We start from the raw sequence: 23,651 nt of genomic DNA, 5'->3' as shown, positions 1-23,651 counted from the left end.
CCACTGTAATAAAGTATCTAAGAGGAGTTGTGGTGAGGCGCTCATGCCGGATTCTGCACCTGACGGCCTCCCGCACGGTCATACCAGCTTCCTCGTTCGCGCATGTAATGATGCTGTCCTGGGCCATGTGCGCCGTCCTGACAGTTTGCCAACTCATCTCACAAGCCGAACGTCTCTTCTCTTCCTGGGGGTGGTGCACATGTGCTGAGTATCCTGACTGAGGGCATTGGCTTCAGCCCCTTAGCGCTCTCCCAGTCTACGGCGCCTGTGCAAACAATGAAGAGAAGAGGCGTGTGTGTGACGTGTATGAGGGGAAGACTAAGGCCGTCTTCTCTACCTGGCTTTGTATTTAATAATTGCAATTTAAATATACCAGCAAGTGGGGTGGGCCATGCAGCAAGACAACAACCCTAAGCCCACAAGTTGTTCTACCAAATAAGAATAATATTTTATACAGCCGAGTCAAAGTTCTGACCTTAATCCAATAGAAATATTGTGGAAGTATCTGAAACGAGGAAAACCACAAACATAGCAGAGCCAAAACTGTTTCATATGGAGGAATGGGCTAAAATTCCTCCAAGCCGATGTGCAGGACAAACCAACAATTACTGAAAATGTTGAGATGTAGTTATTGCTACACTAGGGGGTCATACCAGATACTAAAAGCAAAGCTTCACATACCTTAGCCACCAACAAACATTGATTTATCTGATATCTTGTAATATTTTACTTATTACCTGAAAACTAGCAAAGTGCTATGGTTAATCTACTTTGCATGTCAGTATTTTATCGGTGTACCCAGGGTCACCATCAGGGCAGTACTGTAATTTATGGCCTGAACCAAATTTAAAAAAGGGGCCTTAACGCCACCTCCACAATAGGCCGCCATGGTTCCACAGCACTGTGTCACTGTTCTGAGACTCCCGTTGGCCTGCTCTATCTCCCACTCCCAGGCCCAGGAATGGCTGCTCAGCCAGTCAGTGACTGAGGCAGGACACAGCTGCAGTCACTGACTGGCTGAGTGGGTACTTTGCCTCGAGTTGTGACATAGCAGGAAGCCAGGAGAAAATGAAGTCCAACTAGTGACACGGTGTTATGGCGGCACAGGGATGGGTAAGTATAGATTCTTCATTATGTTCCCCCGCCCTTTGGTTGCATTCGATAGTTATGGACGGAGTTCTCCTTTAAGAGTCTGGAAGATAGGAAGACTTCCTAAAGATGCTGCTTGTGCACGTCTCTGTAAATGCTGAAATTACCTGGTGCCACCACTACAAAAGGAACAGTGCAGGGATTCTGGCCCCATTAACGGATCACCCACTACTGCCATTGTGATGGTGCCCAGACCCTGCTGATCAGCACTTCTGGATCTCAACACAAGCCATGCTCAACCAATCATTGGTCACAGCTAGAGATGAGTGAACCTCAAGCATGCTCGAGTCCATCTGAACCCAATTGTTCGGCTTTGATTAGTGGGGGCTGCTGAAGTTGGATAAAGCCCTAAGGGTGTCTGGAAAACTTAGGGCTTTATCCAACTTCTGCAGCCACCGCTAATTAAATGCCGAACGATCGGGTTTGGATGGACTCGAGCATCCTCGAGGTTCGCTCATCTCTAGTCACAGCAGTTCTCACCTTAGCCAGTGACTGAGCAGACATTTCCTACATGTCCAGAAACCATCAGTAAGTGCTGAGTGATAGGGACCTGGCACCATTGCAAGTGGCAGAGGATTGGGTGGGTAAGTATTGCTTATTATTTTTTAATTTTAAAGGGAAACTAGCTAGCAGCTAGAGCTCCATTCAGTCTCCATGTGTCACTGAGAGATGTTCAGAGGCTTCCTAGAAAAATCGTAGATAATGGCCATGCACCATTCACTCTGCTTCCCTATTCTTTGGTTTGGCTATGGTCCCAAGGGTCGCACCTTCATCGATCCTACGGATGGACATACAACCTTGAGATATGAATACTTATTTAATAAACCAAAATAATTGCTCTACAAAACTACAAGTCCCAGAAATAAAAAGAACAATTCTAGCTGTATAGGGAAACCATACAGTATGTACAACTTCTCTATTTCAAGAAATTGAAGTGCATTGTTTTTATGAGCATTTACCTAATCCCTAACTGGAAATAACAGATGAGTAAAACAAACACATAAAAGTCATGGATTACGTCTAGATATTAATCATCACTAGTGCTAATCTAAACTTCGTTCCTAATCTTGGATGTTTATTAAATATCGCTCCATCATAAAGACAGGCGAATGGTCGCTTAAAAGGTAAGCGCAACCACCCACCCAGCTATATCTCTACTACAATCTCTCCATGCTTCCTCTTCATCTCTCATTTCCTTTATGGCTAAGAATGCAAATAACACTCTACTGTGCTGTCAATAGGGAATTACATTATATGGTGTAACATGGACAGGAAACCAAGCATACAGTAAATCTAAATACATACAATGGAAAGTCGGAACAAGCTTACCCAGGGCTAGTAACGTAACCTGTATTTAGAGTATTTCACATGGTATTTTAAAAAAAAAAAAATTTTTATTGGAGGTTTTAAGAATAACATACAGTATATGATTGAAAAAACTATGAATTGTACTTACTTTTTTTTCGATTTTTAAAAAAATATCTTTATAACTAAATTCATAAAAAAAGAAAATTACATTTTTCTCCCTTACCATAGACACATTAGTCATACATTATTTTCCCCTCTTATATTTCAGACTCTTTCACAAAGAAAAGAATACAAACTATTAGCTTACGATGAGGCATATCTCCTCCCGGAGCCACCAAAAAAAGGATAAAAAAACCCTCCTTTCTCAAAGGGTAAGTAAAAAAAATCAATTGGCGCCTCTCAAACATAAGGCATCCAGGAAAGCCTTGACATATTGACATAAATCCCCAGACCTTATTTAACCTAAAAGGGCATGGAAATAAAAAAAAGTAGCTCGTAAAGGTTCCCATACACAACAGCCAAACTTGTCTACTTTGACTCTCTAAGGTGTATGACTCTCTAATGTGTGAAGGAAATACTAAAAGGTAGACTAGATGGACCAAGTGGTCTTTTCTGCTTCTATGTTTCTGTGTCTCAACTCTCCCCTGGCAGATGACATGAAGGGTCTGGCGTGTAGGACTTAAGCTGCCTGACCCTTGTGTGTCTTCAGCAGCTTCTCCCTCCTCAGTAGGCTAGTCTTTCTTCCACAGGAATGTCTCTGTCATCAGAAGCTGATTCTGCAATTGTCTCCAGAGGAACCTCTTCCATGACCTCCCTAACACTGTCCAGATGACCTTTATACACAACCTTTTCTCCAACAGGATCCTTCTCTTCCTTCGTTCCTCCAGATTTGGTTTTGGTTTCTTTTAAAGGTAGAAGGAAAGGAAGACTTCCTTCCTCTTTCACCAGACTGAGGATGGAGATACCCTCCATCAAAGAGTTTAACTCAGGTCCAAACAGCCTAAAACTTGCCTGAAACTCCATTGTACATAGAGCATTTTTAGAATGTATGTCAGGCCCCCCAGGGCTTAAAGTATCTTGTCTGTAGACAGTGTCATAGAACGTGCTGTGAACCGCACTTCATCATACAGATAATCAGATGCCAGGGAATTCTGTTTTTTAAGGATATCATCCCTAGGTATGCCCTGATCATTATCCTCCATCATTCCTCCATCAAGAGAAGCCATGACCTAAGACTCTCAGCCACCTTGAGTGATGATGAGATGGTCCAAACCAAATACATTCAGCTCTATCAATTCTGCACTACATGGGGACCTGTCTCCACTAGGGAAAACTGTATGTTCAGCATCATGCACAAAGTCCTTTACTCACATAATCCTTTCACAAGTTGTAAAGGGACATTCTAGGCTCTACAGTCCATACAAAAAAGTACATTTCTACCAACAGATAGGGGAAGGCATGCCTAGATATCTGAACAGTTACTGTAAAAATGGCAGAAAAATGGCCATGAATAGTGGTGAGCATGGGGATGGAGGACCCTGGCTTCTGCGCCTGGTTCCGGGCGGGCTGCTTCCGTGCTCGCTCCTTCCTTAGGGGAGCAGGGTGGCCCTCGTTGTCAGACCTCAATGCCCTGATGGACCCCACCCCTCTGGGGTTCTGGAGATCTCTTCAGCTCCATCATTTCCTTCGCTCCCTCCCCAGGCCTTCTTGTTTCGCCCAGTAGTGGATTACAATAGGGTGTTTCGGGCGGCAGCCCAAGGCCCTGAGCTCCTGGGGGGCCCATGACCACCCAAAAAGACTTATACTTTCAGTGGTGTATTGTCTCCTTGCTACACTTCTGCCATGATTTGCAAAAAATCACAGTTTTTTTTAATGGCAATTTTGCACAAGGACATCATGACATTATCTATCCTGTACTATGAACGCCAGGCTAGTGCCTCCATAGTTACAGTGGGGTGGGGGGGCCCAGGCTTAGTGAACAGCCCGAGGCCTATGGTAAAATTAATCCGCCCCTGGTTTCGCCCGTGCTCCCACCCAGTTTGAGTCTCTCTGCCTAAGCACTGGCCCGCTCCGCCATTCTCTATCTGTTACTTGTGCCATGTTGGGCTCCCCTCCGGACCAGCCGCCTCCCCCTTTCCTCGCGGCATGGGAAGAGGACCTGAATACTTCTTTCTCTGCGACACAAACAGACAGGGTGTTCGCATGCACACATTCCTCCTCAATATCCTCCCGCATCCAAGAGGCAGGTTATAAACTCCTCTCCAGGTGGTATCGGGTTCCCACCCGTCTCCACCGGATCTTCCCGGAGGTGTCCCCTCTGTGCTGGAGGAATTGTGGTGAGAAAGGCTCCCCGCTGCATGTGTTTTGGTCCTGCCCCAAGCTGGTGCCATTCTGGCAAGAAGTGTGGCGTATTACCTCCACCTTCACGGATCGCTCTCTTCCCTTCTCTCCTGCCCTCTTTCTCTTGCATGTATCTGACATTCCTCTTAAGGGTTACCGTTCCTCAGTCCTTCGACACCTGATCAACGCAGCGTGGGCCTGTATTCCCCGACAAGCAGACCCCCCTAGTCTGGCTATGTGGTTCCGGAAAGTGGAAGATATTAAACGTATGGAGGACCTTACGGCGCAGCTTCAAGACCGGAATTTACGGTTCTATCAAACGTGGTTCTACTGGGACCAATACATTGAGTCCCCTGAATACCGGGCCGGCTGGCTCAGTGAGGAGCTAACTATCCCCCCCTCTCCCCCTATCTTCCCTGGTCCCTCCCCATTGCTTATATCCCTCTTTTTCTCCCCTTTCAGTTCCCTTTTAGTCCTCTGTCTTCTACTTCTCTTGGTTGAGCATCTGCTCATGTCCTTCTCTATGACGTGTGACACTGCTATTTGAGCCATGGTTTGTTCTTGTTGGCCCAAGGTGGTTGTTGGGTGACTTTGTTATTTTTTATTTATTTTTTGTCTGTTACATCATCACGCGCCCAGCGCCCTGCGAGGCGCTAGCGGCCTTTGCTTTGGTTGGTTAGCTTTGTACTGTTTGGTCCTGTTTTGTCGAAAATGGATAATTTGAATAAAATTGAGAATTTAAAAAAAGAATAGTGGTGAGCAACGTTCTGGCTCGGCAACGTTCTCCAAAGCCGAACGCTTGTCATTTGAATTCCCACAGCTGTAAAGATTACATGCAGCCCTGGGGAATCTTGGAAAACATAGATACAGCCATAGAGGAGGCAAATGGCGACTGTTTGGGTTCGGCAATGTTCTATGGACCTGAACATACAGTTTAGCCTCTGTGCTAAACTCTAGTCATGAAGTCATGGAATTGTTAATTATTGTAAACTTCAGAAAATGTTTTATTCTGTTTGATTAAATTTTTTTTTAATGTTTCTTATTATTCCAACTAGGTTTGTCTTAAGGTTTGGAATGAACATACCTGACAGAAAGTGTGATACTACACCTTGGGTCTAGATTTGTTCCAAATTCCTCAACCTGAGAAGCTGTAAGTGGCCTGGAACATTGCGGGCTGTGCCGTAAGACCGGCATCCAAGGGGGGGCTGCTATTTAAATGTTAATTGGCAAATTATAAGAAACAACCCAAAGTCCCAACATTCTCCAATTACACTTTGTTTTAAACAATTATAGAAGTAGAGTACTAATGTACTAATGTGTTGGCTTCAAGGCCGGCATCTATCAATGCTATATCAGGTGGATTTTCCAATATCACAAAATAGGTCGTGGTTGGGGGTGGTTTTCTCCTTTTGGAGACCGCCAGCAGGAGTCTTACAGGTCGGGCAATGCTCTACGGGAAAAAGGTATGTTAATTAGCTCTCCCCCCAAAAGGAAGAACGTTTGCTCTCTAGTGCCACCTATTGGAGACTCTGGTTAGGATTTGGAAGCACAAAGTTTTGTAATTACTTGATATATATGATTAGACTAAAGATAAGTTTACTTCACGGGAACACTTGAAGAGGACACAGTTTCTATACATAAAAGATTTTCTGGATAGTAAATCGGTATGTGTTTTCACAGGAATTACAACTATGTGTAAATGACTTAAACAGGTACTGAGCGAGTAGGCACCAGTAATCTATAGGGAAGACAATAAATTATGTAAAAAAAAAAAGATAAGGGCGGCAAAGCTGGAGGCAGATAGATTTGTTGCCAAAGAGTAAAACTAACCCTTAATTATACTTATTTAAATGGTAAAAACTGTTGGCCCTTTCTATGAGGTGATGAGAAGCAAGTAAATTTATTGAATATTTCCACTTAAAGGGATAAAGCAAAGACTCTCAATTACACGTCACACCTGTCTAATCCAGAAAGCAATGCACCCTTAAAAGGACTAAAATAAGCAAATCAGGATGATATACACCCCTGAGTTCTTAGGGAGTTAAGTACAGTAATATATAGACTATTATTTCTAGTACTCTACAGTTCTCCTGTTTTATCAATTTAAAAGGAATTTTCTTGTGAAAAATTATTGATTGCTCATCCTCAGGTTTACAACTTATTGGTGGGATTGTCGGATAAGCTGTTCTACTGAGCTGACATGGGTAAGCTGTTAACACGGCTAGGAGCAGGTGGCTCTGTTCACTACAAAGTGACAATGAATGGTTACTGCAACTCACCTCCCACTGAGGTGAACAGGATAGATGTCAACGACATAGATCCAGCCGAGCAGGTAATACAAAATAAAATAAAAATTCAGTACTTGTGAAGGTCTCTAATATCTAGTAATGCATCCAGCGCTTCTATATTATTGGTCTGTAATGAAAAAGTCATATAAAACTTACTACTTGTAGTAGTGTTGGTTCCAGTGCATCTATTGGTTTCCAATGTGGGAAATGTCTGCAATGTGTACAGGGAGCACGCCCTGGCCGACAGCAAAGCTACAACCAGTTACAGCATTCAGAGATATGCGTGCCATCACAAGGTATCTCTATAGAGTCTCAAGAGGCTCAAAAGTCCATCCTACGCGTTTCAGCGTAATCCTTACACCTTCGACTTGTGAAGGTACATTCACTTTAAGCTGTTTTCTGGGCTGAAATAATTGACGGCCTCTCCTCAGAATACCTGTATGAGAAGAATACTGAAAAAACATAGGACAGACCCTTCTGTGATAACAAAATGAAGGTTGTGGAACAACAGTGTGTGATTGGACTCCCACCTTGTAGGCAACATGAACAGACCTGTTACTCGCAACATAGGGGTATAGACACAGGAGCTTGGGAGCCCCAAACGGAATCCATAGCACATTAATCCATTAAGAGCTTGTGAACCAGATGCAGAGGGTTCTTCGCCCCAAATAGCTCCAAGAATTCATCAGAGGCTCTAAAAATACACAATATTACAACAATTACGTGTTTCTTGGGTAAAGCCCCCCTTCATCAAATGGACATCTTGGTAATTTTTTTTTTTTTATTAAACTTTGCCATCTGGATGAACTTCATACGAATTTATGGAGCTGTATTGCGACAACGCCATTTGGTGCCAATATTCTTCTCCATCTGGTTCACATATCCTCAGAATACTCAAAGAATGGTAATATGGCAGCACAGATTTCCACACAATGATTGAAGTCTATAGGTCCAGTGCACGCCTCACCTGCAGCACCAAAGTAGGTAAAATGTATATGAGGCACCTCCACTAAAAAATGTGTAGGAAAAATAAAAAATGCTGGCCAGCAGGGGTGGCTGTAAACACAATAAATAAGTGACACTCACCCATCCTGGTCCAGCACAGCTACTGCACCTACATGCTTCTGATCTCCCAGTTCCTGTGATTTCATGGGCTGCCTGCTCAGCCAATCAGTGGCTTAGGTGGGACACTGCTGGTGTGACTTCACTGGAACTGAAAGATACAAGAGACCAGTGGGAGAACGGGCTATGCTGCACCAGGACAGGTGAGTAGCACTTGCTTCTTTTATTTACATCACCCCATGTTGATTTTTTATTTTGCCAGGACAACCCCTTTAATTCTAATGACAGAAAAATAACAACTCTTGTCTCTTATATTGAAACCTTTAGTGAAGAATATTCCTTTCCATGGCTCTAAACACATGAATGACTGTGTATGATGAAGAAATGAAAACCACATTTGCCTGGAAGGAGCAAAGGATGCTTTGTACTACGAGCCATTAAGCTGTATAAGTAAAGTCAAAGAGACATGACGTCAGATAGATTTCATCTTTGAGAGGTCTATACAAAGCTAAGCCACACTACAAAGAGAAGCTTTGGAGTATTACATTATATTGCATGAATTAAAATTTGCTAAATATTGTTTAAAAATAGAAAAAAAGTCATGTTTATTTCAAATAATACTACTACTAATAATAAAAACAATGGTAACAACAACAATAATAGTAAAAGTAATATTAATAATAAGTTTAGTTTAGGTTATTATTTATTGTAGGCTTAGTTTTCTTTACTTTTTGCAGGTCAAAGCTAAGCCGTGTATATACATTGTACCATGATTACAGATTGTTCTGTTTCCTCAGAATATGGCATATCTATCTGATTGGGGTGTCTCCAAACCAATCCACTGAACATGTTATCTCAGTAGGCTGATGAGATAAGATTCCGCTTATTTGACAGTAAAATAAACAGGCCGCTCCTATACACACATTATCAGCAGATGTAAAATGGTGGCCATCTTTGATTCTGTATACAGTGCCCTGGGATCCCTCTGAATAAAGGTCTTTTTACATGGCCTGATATGACCTGTTCGCATGAACGATCACTGTTTTGTTCGTGCAGCCATTTAAATCTTTTGCCATCTGCACATCCACTGTTTAACATGGAAACATAGAAGATTGTCGGCAGAAAAAGACCACTGGGTCCATCTAGTCTGCCCTTTTAGTATTTCCCTTTTTATTATCTTAGGAAAGATATATGTTTATACCAGACAGGTTAGAATTCTTTTATTGTAGATTTACCAACCATATCTGCTGGAAGTTTGTTTCAAGCATCTACTACTCTTTCAGTAAAGTAATATTTTCTCACGTTGCTTCTGATCTTTCCCCCAAATAACCTCTTACTTGTCCTCTTGTTCTTGTGTTCAGTTTTTTTTCTTATTGAGTTCTTTAACCTACTTAAAGATTTTGATCATGTCCCCCCCCCTTTCTCCTCTTTTCTCCAGACTATACAGATTCAAATCTTTAAGTCTTTCCTGATATGTTTTATGCCTGACACCCTCCACTATTTTTGTAGCCCGTCTTTGGACCGGTTCTATTTTATCAATGTCCTTTTGTAGGTGAGGTCTCCAGAACTGGACACAGTATTCCAGATGTGGCCTGACCAGAGCTCTATACAGCGGGATCATAATCTCCCTCTTCCTACTGGTTATACCTCTAGCTATACACCCCAGCATACAATTTGCTTTCCCCACCGCCTGGTTGCACTGGAGACTTATTTTAAGACTGTCAGAAATCACTGCCCCTAAATCCTTCTCTTCTGAAGTCTTTGCCAACACAGGAAGATGTGTTGTCCATAGTGATAAATTTTAAAGGCCACACAAAACATGCAATCAGAAGAGGATCGGGCGTTCTCCAGCTCTTCGCTGACACTTTTATGCAGATTATCGGTAATTAACTAATTGATAATCTATTAATTAACTAATTAGTGACAGCTTCTTACTGTGCAGCATTACTTCCACACTTTTGCACAGCACTGTATGTACAGGGAATCATGGATAGTTTTCAGGTAAATGTTCCTTTATCTTTTGCACCGTGGATAATATTTCCTTTTTGCAGATATTTATGTCGTCACAAGGCAAATCTTCCCCTCCAGCCACTTCTGTAAACTAGGACAGAAGAAATTGTGGCTGCAGTTCTAGGAATAAAATTTATAGAGCAGCATAGGGATTTTCCTGTGATAATCTATAAGGCCGCATTCTACTCTCAGGCCCCTTGAGTCCTGTATTACACAGCAAAGCACCATCACATTATAGATGAAAAAACATAGACACTACTCACAAAAAGTTAGGGATATTTGGCTTTGGGGTGAAATTTATGTAAAATGTAAAAGGGCATTTAAGTAGAAGCAGCAATGGTGATTTCCTCATCTGAAAAATTTATTGAAACAAAAGCCAACACCAATGGTGGGTATACCCCAACTAAAAATGTCATTGTCTCAATGTCATGTGCCTTTCAATATCAGTTACAGCTTGACAATGACGTCTCATGCTGTTCGTAAGTCTCTTTATTTTCTGCTGAGGCATGGCATCCCGCTCTTCTTACAGGGTGTCCCTCAAGTCATTGAGGTTCTGGGGTACCGAGTTATGAGTCTCTTGATCCCATAGGTTTTCTATGGGATTCAGGTCTAGAGAAAGTGGAGGCCACTCCATAGGAGGTCCCCTGGTCTCCAGCAGCCGCTCTATGTGAGGTCCCCCAGTCTCCAGCAGCCGCTCTATGTGAGGTCCCCCGGTCTCCAGAAGCCGCTCTATGTGAGGTCCCCCGGTCTCCAGCAGCCACTCCATATGTGGCCCCCCATTCTCCAGCAGCCGTTCCCTAATGATGCGACCTCGATGAGCTGGAGCATTATCCTCCATGAAGATGGCATCAGGCCTGTGTTGTTCTTGTAGAGGCACAATGAATGGATTACTGATGGTAGTTCTACATTGACTAGACACACCTGCCCAAAGTGTAACACCACATCCACCATTGGCAACAGTGGCTGATGCATAGAGCTCTCCTTCTATGCTGTACTATTCACTGATGAAAGTCGATTCAAGCTAAGCAGTAATGATGGCCGCCAATGATATTGGATATCAAAAGGAAAATCCCGGCACTCGCCAAAATTCTGCAAAGTGATTTATTTACCAGTGCATATACAGACAGGCGGATATGGACGCGTTTCGGCGTAGAGCCTTTCTCAACAAGCGGCTTGTTGAGAAAGGCTCTACGCCGAAACGCGTCCATATCCGCCTGTCTGTATATGCACTGGTAAATAAATCACTTTGCAGAATTTTGGCGAGTGCCGGGATTTTCCTTTGGATGCTCTATATTTTGCCCAGGCACCGCCTGAGATCGGAGTGCCGACCTTTTCCAGTCTACAAATGATATTGGATATGTCAAGGAGACAGCTATGTATCAGCGCTACATGGCTACAGTCTACCCTTAGGTGTGGCATTTGGGCACCTTGTTAAAACATGGCTTCAAAACCTTACATGTCAAGCATTACTGCATGAAACGCCTTTTGGCAATACTCCTTAATTGCAAGAAATTCAGGCAGGTCTAAGGAACCACCTAAAAGCAATATAATTCTATACATCCACTTGGTGCTGCACCACCATATTGCCAATCTACATATCCCAGAGTCCATGACTTTTTTATTCACCCTATTTACTTGAATGCAAATTGACTTTTCAAAATAATAAGAGAATCTATACCTGGTCTGCTTGTCTGACTGTACAATAATCCTGTTATATCGCAGCTAGATACAAGTCCTCGGCCAGACATTTGTTTATAGAAGAGATAGAAATGTGAAGAATGTAAGCAACTTATTAGTGCGTGCGCTGCCCAAACATCCACTTCATAGACGCACACTAATAGCTCCGCTAAGACCCAAGTGCATTATTGGTCTTATAAATATACTCGCCAAGTACTTTTACTGTGAAGTCATATTTGTGATCTGACTCAAACATGCCCATAGCTGTATGAGCAGAAGAGACTACGAAAGTATTTGATTGTTAAGGAGGATTTCACCTACAGAATACATATTCATGGATGTAGTATAGATAATACAGCCAGTGAGTTAATTGTACTCCATGACTAGTTTGTCATTTCTAGGTTCTTTACCACAGTCCTCCCACCCTGCCTTCTCCCCTCCCACAGCACACCCTCAGCTCCCTGCCTTTGCTGCTGAAGAACATCTCATCAGTTAGGTTGGAGCATTCGCTGTACTCATTGCCTGTCTGCTCCTCTTTCTATGGCATCATTCATGACAAGGCAACATGATATGAACACACCTCACACATCCCTAAATATTCTATCTATCTATCTATCTATCTATCTATCTATCTATCTATCTATCTCTGATGTAGGCTTTAGGGGCTGGTCAAACGTAGTGACATTACTCAAAAAGCGGGGCTTGAACTCAGAGGCAAGATCCAGCCATACCAGCTGAGATACCAGAGAATGATGTGTTGTCTCCAGAGAGAGAGGGAGACACTGGAGAGCAGTAAGACAATACAAAATCACAAATAAAAGAACTACACAGCTTCCCGTCAGGGGTGAATCACACAAACATGCTGAAACTGGTACAATTTATGATAACACTATATTAGTATGTTATATATCTTATATACCTAAGGATGTGAGGGGTCAGTTTTAAGTTCTTTAGTTTTTATTTTTTTTTATCAGAACCACCTAGATGAGATCATTTTTATTTAATTTTTTTCCAACATGTGATCTGACAAAAAAATTGGTACTTTTAGACCGTGCAGGATCAGGGATGTGATAACTTAATAGTTCAGACAATACATGTTTCATTTTTTTTTTTTTTTTATAAATATTATTATTAGGAACGTGGGAAAATTATCTGTATTTTTTTTTATTAGGGACAGGATTTTTTCTTATATTAAAAAAAGTTTTGAAACTTTTTTTATTAACTCTTTTTTTAGCCCACCCAGAGGCCTTTTATAAGCAATTATTCAATGTCTTACATGGCTTGCATTGCATTGATGTATGCTTTTGGTTCCCAAGCCTGTGCCATACTTACTTTCCCGACACTTGAAATGAATTTGTCTCTTGGCTTTATAAGAAGTACTGGTCAGAGGTGTATGAGTAGAATGAGCGCTTTGGCCCCTGCATTCTAGGGATTGGTGGGGCTCTCTGCACATACCTCTATAATATGTGAAAACTTTGATACACATTGAGGGATAGTGGTCAAAGAGATGGGGAATATAGGCAAAACAAAACTCCAACTGTCCCTCTGCCATTTGTTTACTTAGAAAATTGAATTTAATTTTTTTTTTTGCTTTTGTAGCGTTTACCTGTATTCGTAAAGGTGTACTCCAATGAAAATGTTATTATTTTAAATAAACTGGTGTCAGAAAGTTATATAGATTTGTAATTTACTTCTATTAAAAAATATCCAGTCTTCAAGTATTTATCAGCTGCTGTATGTCCTGCAGGAAGTGGTGTATTCTTTCCAGTCTGACACAGTGTTCTCTGCTGCCACCTCTTTCCCATACAGGAACTGTCCAGTGCAGGAGCAAATCACCATAGAAAACCTTTCCTGCTCTCCAGACTGAGAAAAATACACCAGTCCCATCCCTGCAGGACATACAGCAACTGATAAGTACTGGAAGACTGGAGATTATTTATTTTTTTTATATAGAAGTAAACTACAAAACTCTGTCACTTTCTGACATCAGTTGATTTTAAAGAATATTTGTGTCCAGGAGTACCCCTTTAAATGTGTTATTTGCAGTTTTTCTAGCACTTTTTAAGTCCTGTAACAAAATACAAAAGTAGAAAAGCCAGACTATGCTACATTTTAATTAAAAACCACACAGAAGACCCTATTCTCATGTAACATCTGACCACATCATTGTTGGGTTAGAAAAAAAAATGACAGGAAAAGAGCCATAAATAACATGGAACATGGAAAAAAACACTGTGTGAAACCACCCTCTGGGTTATCACCTTGTAAATTAGAGATATGGAACCTTCAGCCCTCCAGCTGTTGCAAAACTACAATTCCCATCATGCCTGGACAAACGAAGCTAAAGCTTTAGCTGTCCAGGCATGATGGGAGTTGTAGTTTTGCACCAGCTGGAGGGCTGAAGGTTCCCCATCCATGTTGTAGAGCTCTCTGGTGCTATGTCAGTGAAGCTGAACTCAAATGTGACCAATATAGTTGGTGTATATAATGTGAATAGGCCTTATAAACTTGTAGACTTGTAAAACGTTTTTCCATCACCAAGAAACTCCTGCCTCACATTATGAGGCACAAGTATGACAAATATATACTGTTATTTTAAAACGGCCATTATTTGCCATTATATGGCGGCCATCCACTCAATTTCAACAGTATGAGAACATAGTCTTTCTGTGTTTTCAATCCACTCCTGGTTTTGGTTGCAAAATACTGACCAAAATACTGTGTGTGAACTAAGGGTCCTATTATACGGAGCGATTTTTAACGATTAACGACTAAAGATAAACGATCGCAAACGAGATTGTTTGTCGTTAACTTGAAATCGTTCACCATATTACAAAGAATGATGGTCGTTAGTTACAATCATTACTGTGAACATTACTATGATCGTATGAGCGAATGTGGAATTACAGCGAACGATTAGCAAACAATTAGCAAACGATTAACAATAATTTTAGGTTCAGATCTAAATCAACGATCAACGACATACAAACGATTTTTCGACCGTTGCCTGCAATTACACAGAACGATTATTGTTTAAATTCGAACAATATAACGATTTTACGCACGATAATCGGCCCGTGCAATAGGGCCCTTAGGGTCCTATTACACTTGAGCGATTTTTACCGATTAATGACTAACGATCGCAAATGAGATTGTTTATAGTTCATCTACAATCGTTATTGCGATCGTTACTATGACCGTTTATGCTGCGTTTACACGGAGCGATAATTCGCCCGATCGTACGATTAATGATTTCGAATTAATGCTTTTTTTTTAATAACGATCAGCGTTTAGACGGAACGATATGTCGTACGGAAAAATCGTTTTGTGATCGTTTTGCGATTGCTTAAGCCTATCTCGCACATAGGTTAAATCGGTGAACGATCTGCGAATTTTTCGCGAACGACGAATGACGATTTAAGAACATGTTGTAAGATCAAAATGAGCTCGCTCATCGCTTGATTGTTCGCTGTGTTTACACATACGATTATCGTTCGGATTCCGTTGTTATCGTGCAAATTCAAACGATAATCGTTCCGTGTAAACGCAGCATTATTTCTTTTGATCCCAGCAAAACAATGAACAACGTGCAATTACACTGAAGATTAGTGAACAAATGCGGAACTTGAGCGAACGAATGTGGAATTACATCGAACGATTGACGTTGATTTTAGGTTCAGATCTAAATAAACGATCAACGACATACGAACGATTTTTTGATTGTTGCCTGCAATTACACAACACGATTATCGTTTAAATTCAAACAATATAACGATTTTTCGCACGATAATCGTCCCGTGTAATAGGGCCCTTAGCCTCAATGTAGCCTCAATGTGCACAGGGCCTTATTACAAAGGAGGACTACTGATATGGCACATGCATGGCTTTGTCCTGGGGCTGTGGACATAACATTATGGTTAATGGACTCCAGGTTTTCTTATAGCTGACACATCTGCAGGTGACTATTACCCAGAATATATTATTATTATTTATATTATTATTATTATTAGTAACCTGTCTGCCCCCGCGACCTAATCCTATATTGATCCCAATATAATAATAGCACTTTCCTTGTTACACTGTTCCGTATAGCACTAAAGGAGATGAACACTTTCCAGCCCATTTTTTTTTATTTTGCCAGACCTACTTGTTGCAGGAGGAAGGTCTGGGCGGAGGAGGGGTTAAAGCCAGTGTGCTGCTGCTGCCTGAAGTGTGAAGCCTTCCACAGTGGCCGTTCTTTATGAAGGATATAACATAGCTGTGGAGATGGCTGGTAAGTCGCTCCGGCTTCACTATACAGCTGCTTATTCTGGATACACGCGTCAAACCTATCTGCTTCATCTGGACTCTTTCTGTATTCCAGGAGGATACTTGTTTCTGCTCTTCGTGATCACTCTGAATATTTCTTCTTCTTTCCAAACCTCCAACACAGGTTAGTAACATTGCTTTACTTCTCTGGTATCCCCATGCTGAGGTAGGGTGCGTTCACACCTACAGGATCTGCAGCAGATTTGATGCTGTGTTCAGTTATTTAAATGAAATCTGCTGCAGAAAATCAGCTGCAGATCCTGTAAGTGTGAACGCACCGGTAAGGTGACTTCTTATATAGCTGGCTCCAGATGTGCGCGCTCGGGATGGGAAATTAGATTGTAAGCTTCGGGGACTAGGCTGATGTGGGTGCATACTGTGCACAGAGTAGGTGATAGATGTAATAAGAATACTCTGCATAGTGCATTCCATAGTGAGAAGCGTTGTAACATGTACAGGATGGAGGTCGCACTGTTAGCAGCAACTTTTCACCTCTTTAATGCATGTTACATAATGGTATTGTTTCTTGTGTCTGGGCGATACTTGTATTATAGGAGTCTCTTATACAGGAGATTCCCGTTATTTCATCGAAATGTGAATTTATATCTCACATTTTTTGGTGCATTATTTATTTTATTTATTTATTACTTTTTTTTAACATGAGATTTTTAGGATGTTTTTGGTTGTGTTTATATTTTGTTTTTGCCAGGTAGAGAAGGGGTAAGGGGTAGAGAACCTTGGCTCTCCAGCTGTTGCAAAACTACAACTCCCATCATGCCCGGACAGCCACAGCTATAACCTTAGCCATGGTTCCCTACCGCTGCTTTAGTACTTTGCCGGTAGCTATAGACTTGGCTTCAAAATAAGCCATGAAAATATTACAAAAACACAGCTGTGTGTAAAACCAACCTGAAATAACATAATCTTTCAATGGGGAGAGAACTGCATACCTTCCGGCATGTTTATTACGTGCTAGACACTTTTTAGACCCAGTTCTGGTTCATTTAACAAGGGGAGGAGCTTACTAGGAAGGGGTGTGGTTTAGTAAAATCTTGGAATAAGGTAAGCCAAAAAAGTGGTGGTTTAAAGGGGTTACCCAGGATTAGAGAAGCCTATTTACTTTTTCTTTCAAAAACAGCGCCACTCTTGTACTCAGTTTGGGTGTGGTATTGCAGCTTAGTTCTATTGAAGTAAATGGAGCCAAATTGTAATACCACATAAAACCATGGGACAGGTTGGTGCTGTTTTTGAAAGAAAGTAACTATGTTTTTCTAATCCTAGATTCAATTTAGACCAAAAGATGTGCCAAGTATATCTAACCATATGAGTGTGTGTTTTTAGGCTGTCTAGTATTTGTGTTTAAAAGTATTAGTAACTCTGCCTCAGTTTGTATATTCTAGTAATCCCATTGTTTGCTTTTGGAAAAAGCAAGACGCTAAGAAGAAGCATTTCTATGTGCCCTCCACAATTAAAGGTGAAGTCCGGGCAAATAAATTTGCCGAGGAGGATAAAAAAATAAGGTGTTCTTACCCGTTCTAGCGTTGGTGGCTGCGTACTACTGCTCTGGTCCCCGGGTCCCTGGCCCCTTCCTGGTCTAAGTGGGGATCCAGGTTGTGACGTATGTGGTCCTCTCAGCCAGTCAGCGGCCGAGGCAGGACCCCACTATGGTCACTGATTGGCTGAGCAGACCACACACTTCACGACTCAGGTCCCCACTCAGACCAGGAAGCGGCTGGGGACCAGAGCGGTGGCAAACAGCCACCACCGCTAGAGCGGGGGAGGTAAGAACATGTTATTTCTGTTATCCTCCCCCTCCCCAGCACTTGTCCGATTTGCCCGGACTTCTCCTTTAAATATCTTATTGGGTTCTGACTACCATGAGGCTAGAGCTACACAGCAAGTCCTGTTCACGAGACCAGAAACCAGTGCATTGTGCTGCCTGATTGAAAGACTAGTGTGACCCTACGGCTGCTTGTGACTTGTAACGTGACCCCATTCACTTGGTTGGGTGGTGGAATCTTGCAATCAGGCAGCAGAACACGGTGGTTTCTGGTAGCACGACCAGGAACGGCTATGTAACCCTAGCCTAATACAGAGATAGTTCTGTATCCATAATATGGCTGCAAGTCTCGACCCGATGATGGGTCTGATAACCCAAGCTGGGACTTGTGGCCATAACAGTGATGCAGCAATGCATGATCTTAGTGCATTTTAGAGGCCTCGTTTAAATGCTAATATGGTCACACAGATAATGCAGCAGAATACACTATTAGGCTATGTGCACACTTTGTATGAGACCGGCCGTTCCGTGACCCGGCCGGGTCGCGGAACGGCTGGTCTCTGAAAAGATCATCCCTGCAGTACCGGCCGAATGATCTTTAGGGCCGCAGAGTTCTGATGCGGGCGCATCCGACATGTCAGTTGTTTTTTTGTGCAAAATAGCGCCACCCCTGTCCCCAAGTTGTGTATAGTATTAGATAAGCTCCATTTACTTCAATGGAAGTGAGCTGCAAAACCCACACCCAAACTGGGTACAAGGGTGGTGCTGCTTCTGGAAGAAAGCAGCCATGTTTTTCTAACCCTTTAATTCACCCAGGTTTTGGGTTGTGGGGTTACAAGGTAAAGCTGGCCATGCACATTGGATGAAAAGGGTTTTGGTGATTTTTTTTGCAACTCATATTTGCTCCATTGATGTGCATAGGATTGTTTTGGTGGCATTTTCATGGATTTCTGCAAACTTTGTTGAGAGGAATGGAACATTTGCAGAAATTTTTAGATGAGTGTATATAGGTCCGGAACACAGAAGTCCAGTTACTTCATGTGCAGAGTTGATTGATGCCATGTACGTGAACTATACATGACCTTCCCTAGCTAACACTATAGGAATGACTTGATTTTGCTCAGCCAGCACTTTAGAAATTTGGAATATTTCTGCACCGCGTTACATGACATCACAGTAACCATACATTGAATTATTATTTCCCATCATTGCAATATGTGTCGAGCTCAGATTGCAGAAAATCATTCTCAAGAAAACCACTATCTTATTTGTCATAAATTGTGGTCAGAAGATGAAATGTAATAGAGATATCGTATCATAAGTCTTTCTGTTTTTTTATACCAATTACTAGACTAGTGAGCACAATTTCTGCAATACTCAGTATAACCTACAGGTGGCGCAGAGAGTAATCTTTGCATTTATTTCCAAATCCTTTTTCACCACGAGCAAGCCTCTCCTGTAGGAACAGTTTTTTTTTTTGAGTTTACAGTTAATAAAATACTTCTCTGGCCCTTTAAAAATGTTGGTATAACAGATGCGGGAGCACAACTTTTTGGGGGCTGAGGGACAGATTTCTAATAAAGTTTTTATGTAATGTACAATACAAACTTAAAAAATGTGGGCAAAACTAAAAGGTGTTGTGTCATAACCCAACCCAATACAGTATCCCTGATGCAATGCCCCATAATGGGGGAAGAGTGACACCACCACCAGCCACAAAAATGGCAAAAAACGTATATACAGTATATCATTTTAACAAACTGAGGCCTAAATTTTTTTTTTAAAAATGTAGTATAGTAAAAAAGTGTGAGGTCACGTGATAGGTGTTCTCGCCCTTAAAGTGCCCATCCCGGTGACCACTTGTGTACCACATTGTGTGAGAGAGTAGAAGAAAAAAGAGGAGTACGGCAACTCAGGCGGTATTATCCTATGGTTGTGATGAATCCACACATTGTATGCACCTAACTTAGGGCCCCTTTACACAGGCCGATTTCATGCCGCATTAATGAGCTGACTCGTTCGTGTGGCCGTTTAAATGCATTGTTACTGGCCGTTCGTTGCCTGTTTATTGGGAGCCCAGAATGATAATTTATATGGCGACACAAAAAATTAAATGAGCCAATAAACAAGAATTTGCTTGTTTGTTGACTGGTTGCTGATCCCTTTATGTGGGCCAATCATTGGGTAAATGAGGATTCCGAGGAACGTTCATTACCGATAATCATCCTATATGGTCCCTGCGGGATTGGACTCTCACCTGGAGTGGGATGAGATGTGCCTGCTATCACCATGTAATAGGGTACCAAGGGAGTGGAAAGGGCCACCAAGCCTGTGTGTGTTGACCAGGGAAAACCAGAACGGGGACCCGTTTTTTCAATGGTAGAAAGAAAGGCATTGGTAACTGTACTGCAAGAAAACTCTTAAGATGACTTAGATGGTGGATCTTTAGTGAAAGTGTAATCTATTCATCAAATAAAAACCATAAAACCCAATAAAATACTACAACTTATTTAAACAAAATTTAGTGCCACAGTCAACGAGAGAACAGTTGTCTAGAAAGTTTGTGGCAGTGATGGTACTAATGCTTTTCTTTCTTCCATATACTTCCCATGAACAATCCATAAAGGCTGGGTTCACATCACATTTGGGTTGTTTGGTGCTGGTATACATAAGATACTATGATGTATGACAAAGTATACATCAGAGGACCGATGCACTTTTTTTTGCAGGACCCAAAATGTATTCTAACACGACTTTGAGCCCTGCAAAAAAAAAAAAAAAAAAGTTATATGTTTGGGAAAGAGAGTAAATGTAGTCAATGGACACACCTCTGTATATGTCGAAGTACAATTTTGCTGATATACGAGCTATTTACAGCCCAAATGTGAAGCCATCCCAGACTAACCAAAACATGGTATTCTGAGGTGTCTTCAATGTACTGAATTCCAGATATACAATGCTGTAAGGCGCTGCGTAATTACAACTCAAGTAGTTTGTGTTATGGGATTCATGAGGCCCTGGGTGTTGTAATTCCATTAAATTGTCTGGCCTTTGTCCTGTTTGCATCCAGATTCTCCTCCAGGGCTTATACAACATTTTGAAAAGGTTTCCTGTTAGCATTGTGTTCATTTACACTATAAGATGACTAAACATAAAATCCAAACCAAGAATAAAAAAGATGAAACTTAACAAAACCACAAACCGATTGCTCAATACTATATACACAAGCATCTGTATACAGCTACTGATGGAGGCTCCTTTTTTTAATGTGATTCTGGCTTGGCTGATAATCCCTAGTCATATTTCAAGATCCTTTTATTGGACATTGACTTAAAGGATATCTACCTCCCATAGGTGTCACCAGAAAGTCAGCTGTACTCCTTCTGGGGAAGAGCTTATTTACATACCTTTTTCCCATAAAGCTTTGCTTGGCCTATGATGCAGGTAAACATAATACCCTTTTGGGTGCACTTAAAGGGGTGGTTTGTGATTGGTTAAAAAAAATTACAGCCTCTTATTGCTATAAAATTACAAAATATAGTATACTCACCTTTGCTCTGCCTGCGGAGGACGGAAACCTCTATCTGGTTCTCTCCGCTGCCTCTCCTTAACCACAACCTTCTCTAAACAAGTTAGTCCTCCTCTACATAAAACTAGAATTAGATTATAAAATTAACAAGATATGGCAACTTCTATTTAGTGAGTGATAGATTGCTCAGGGACAGGATGTGGGAGTACATTGGTGGTGGTCCTACATGATCTCTGTGGGTAGGCCATATGATTATTAACCACCCATATCTTTAACAAGACAATAAAAGCAGATGCTACCCACAAACAATTGCCTCCTCTATCCTGAACTAATAATCTCCAGGTGGATGACTCTACCACATAAAAGCTTGTTATAGTTGGGGGAGGTTTAAGTAGTTTTCATTTTTTTCCCCCACCAGAAAACCTCTTTAAGGAACTTTCTTATTAAGGTTTTCTCTCCCATGAAGCCCCATTTAAAAGTCTCGAAACACGGGACTAGCCAGATATCCCTTCTGGAAAGGAACCAGCCAAAGGGTGACTCCTGTAAGCTCAACACAGTGAAAACCTACGTGCATTGCCTCCTTTGCCCTGGGATCCTACTCCACCCCGATGAGGGGCAACACCCTGAAACAGCTGTCTTTGGTATTTCCCTTGTCATATCCATAGACTGGTAAATTGAGTTGGATATTGACTGACAGGGTCACTTAATATGGTGGTTTTGGTGGTGTCTCCTTGGCTAGGTCCTTCCCAGAGGGATATCTGGCTAGTCATGTGTTTCGAGACTCTTAAATGAGGCTCTACAGACTCTTTTTGCATTTTTGTATTTCCCAGGGGGCAGTGGACCTAGGTTTTCACTATGTTAAGCTATTTAACTAGACGACTATAGTGAATTTAAATAGTTGTCCTGGATTGGAATGCTATCTTAAAAAACAGTGCCCAATTAGTCCACAGATTGCGTATTGGTATTGAAGCTCAGCTCTATTTAAGTGAATGGAAATGAGCTGTAGTAGCATCGCCAACCTGGGGACACAAGTAGCACTGTGTTTGCACACAGAAAGCAGCCATGTTATTCTAATCCTAAACAATCCTTTTAAGTCTTTCTTTGTCTACTGTGTGTATTACTTTTATAATCTTCTCATTTTGTGTATACTGACTGGAAACAACCAACATCTTTTGTTTGGGGATGGTCCGAACCGAGTTCGGTTCGGGTTCGTACAAACCCGAACCCTCAGTAATGATTCCCGCTGTCTGCCCGCTCCGTGCAGCGGGCGGATCCAGCGGGAGGTCCGCCTGGAAAAATGGGATACACCCATAGCCATAGGCTGTATCCCATTTTTCCAGGCGGTCCTCCCGCTGTATCCGCCCGCTGCACAGAGCGGGCAGACAGCGGGAATCCGATGCAGAGCGTTCGGGTTCATACGAACCCGAACCTCGGCGGGTTCGGACCATCCCTACTTTTGTTGCACTCTGTTGAATTTTAAAATACTTTACATTGTATCAAAAATACCTGGCCCCAAAAATAGTTGTTTTCTTGCAGTTAGACAAGTTCCTCAGTAAGGACTGAAGCCAGAATGTTTGTCCATTATCCCAGTATTATGTCATGTCTGTGATTTGTGTGAATAGCTCTGTGTGAACCACTGCTTTGTGATGATTCCATAGTTTTTTCACGACTTGTATAACATACACCTCTCCCTTTGGAACCGTAAAAGTGTATTAGAGGTGAGATTCCAGGAAACCATTTCTGCAGAGGAAATTTAGAAAGGAGAATATATAAGGAGGCAATACCAGCTTGGGGGATGGGGGGAGGGCAACGTTAACAAGTAGAGAGTCTATTTTGCATTATATTACAGATGGCACGACACTTGCTTGGCATGATCATAAATCATTTAACACAGAAGTATTTATCCTCTCCTCTCTATTAAATGCAATGACACAAGTACATACTGATCACCTGCTTCTCTAATAATAAGGTTCTTTATGGGACTGAGGCCATCACTATTTTATGCTTGGAATGGAATCTGTATGATGAATGGGTCAAGTGATCTCTACAGAATTCCTTTTTTTATTCCCACACCCTATACTCTTACATAGATTTCTCCAAGGAATGGGGAGCCCTCTCATACTTGCTCTTGAATTAGGGATCAGATCCCACCCCAGGAGATTTTTTTTTATAGATTATGACCTTGCCCACAGACCCAACT

General features: G+C 41.8%; 1 protein-coding gene across 1 annotated transcript in view; it reads left to right on the top strand.

The window, feature by feature from the left end:
- Nucleotides 1-16,025: 16,025 nt before the first annotated feature.
- Nucleotides 16,026-23,651, top strand: part of PTGS1 (prostaglandin-endoperoxide synthase 1) — an 80,698-nt gene continuing 73,072 nt past the window's right edge. Inside the window, exons 1-2 of the mRNA XM_069985784.1 lie at nt 16,026-16,107; nt 16,198-16,266. Of these exons, the coding sequence (XP_069841885.1) occupies nt 16,101-16,107; nt 16,198-16,266 (76 nt within the window). The 5' untranslated portion in view covers nt 16,026-16,100. The remainder of the gene's footprint in view (nt 16,108-16,197; nt 16,267-23,651) is intronic.

The sequence above is a fragment of the Dendropsophus ebraccatus genome, chromosome 10, assembly GCF_027789765.1.
Source record: "Dendropsophus ebraccatus isolate aDenEbr1 chromosome 10, aDenEbr1.pat, whole genome shotgun sequence".
Classification (NCBI taxonomy): domain Eukaryota; kingdom Metazoa; phylum Chordata; class Amphibia; order Anura; family Hylidae; genus Dendropsophus; species Dendropsophus ebraccatus.
Note: the sequence above shows the minus strand (reverse complement) of the source record. Positions and strands in the feature narration are given on the sequence as shown.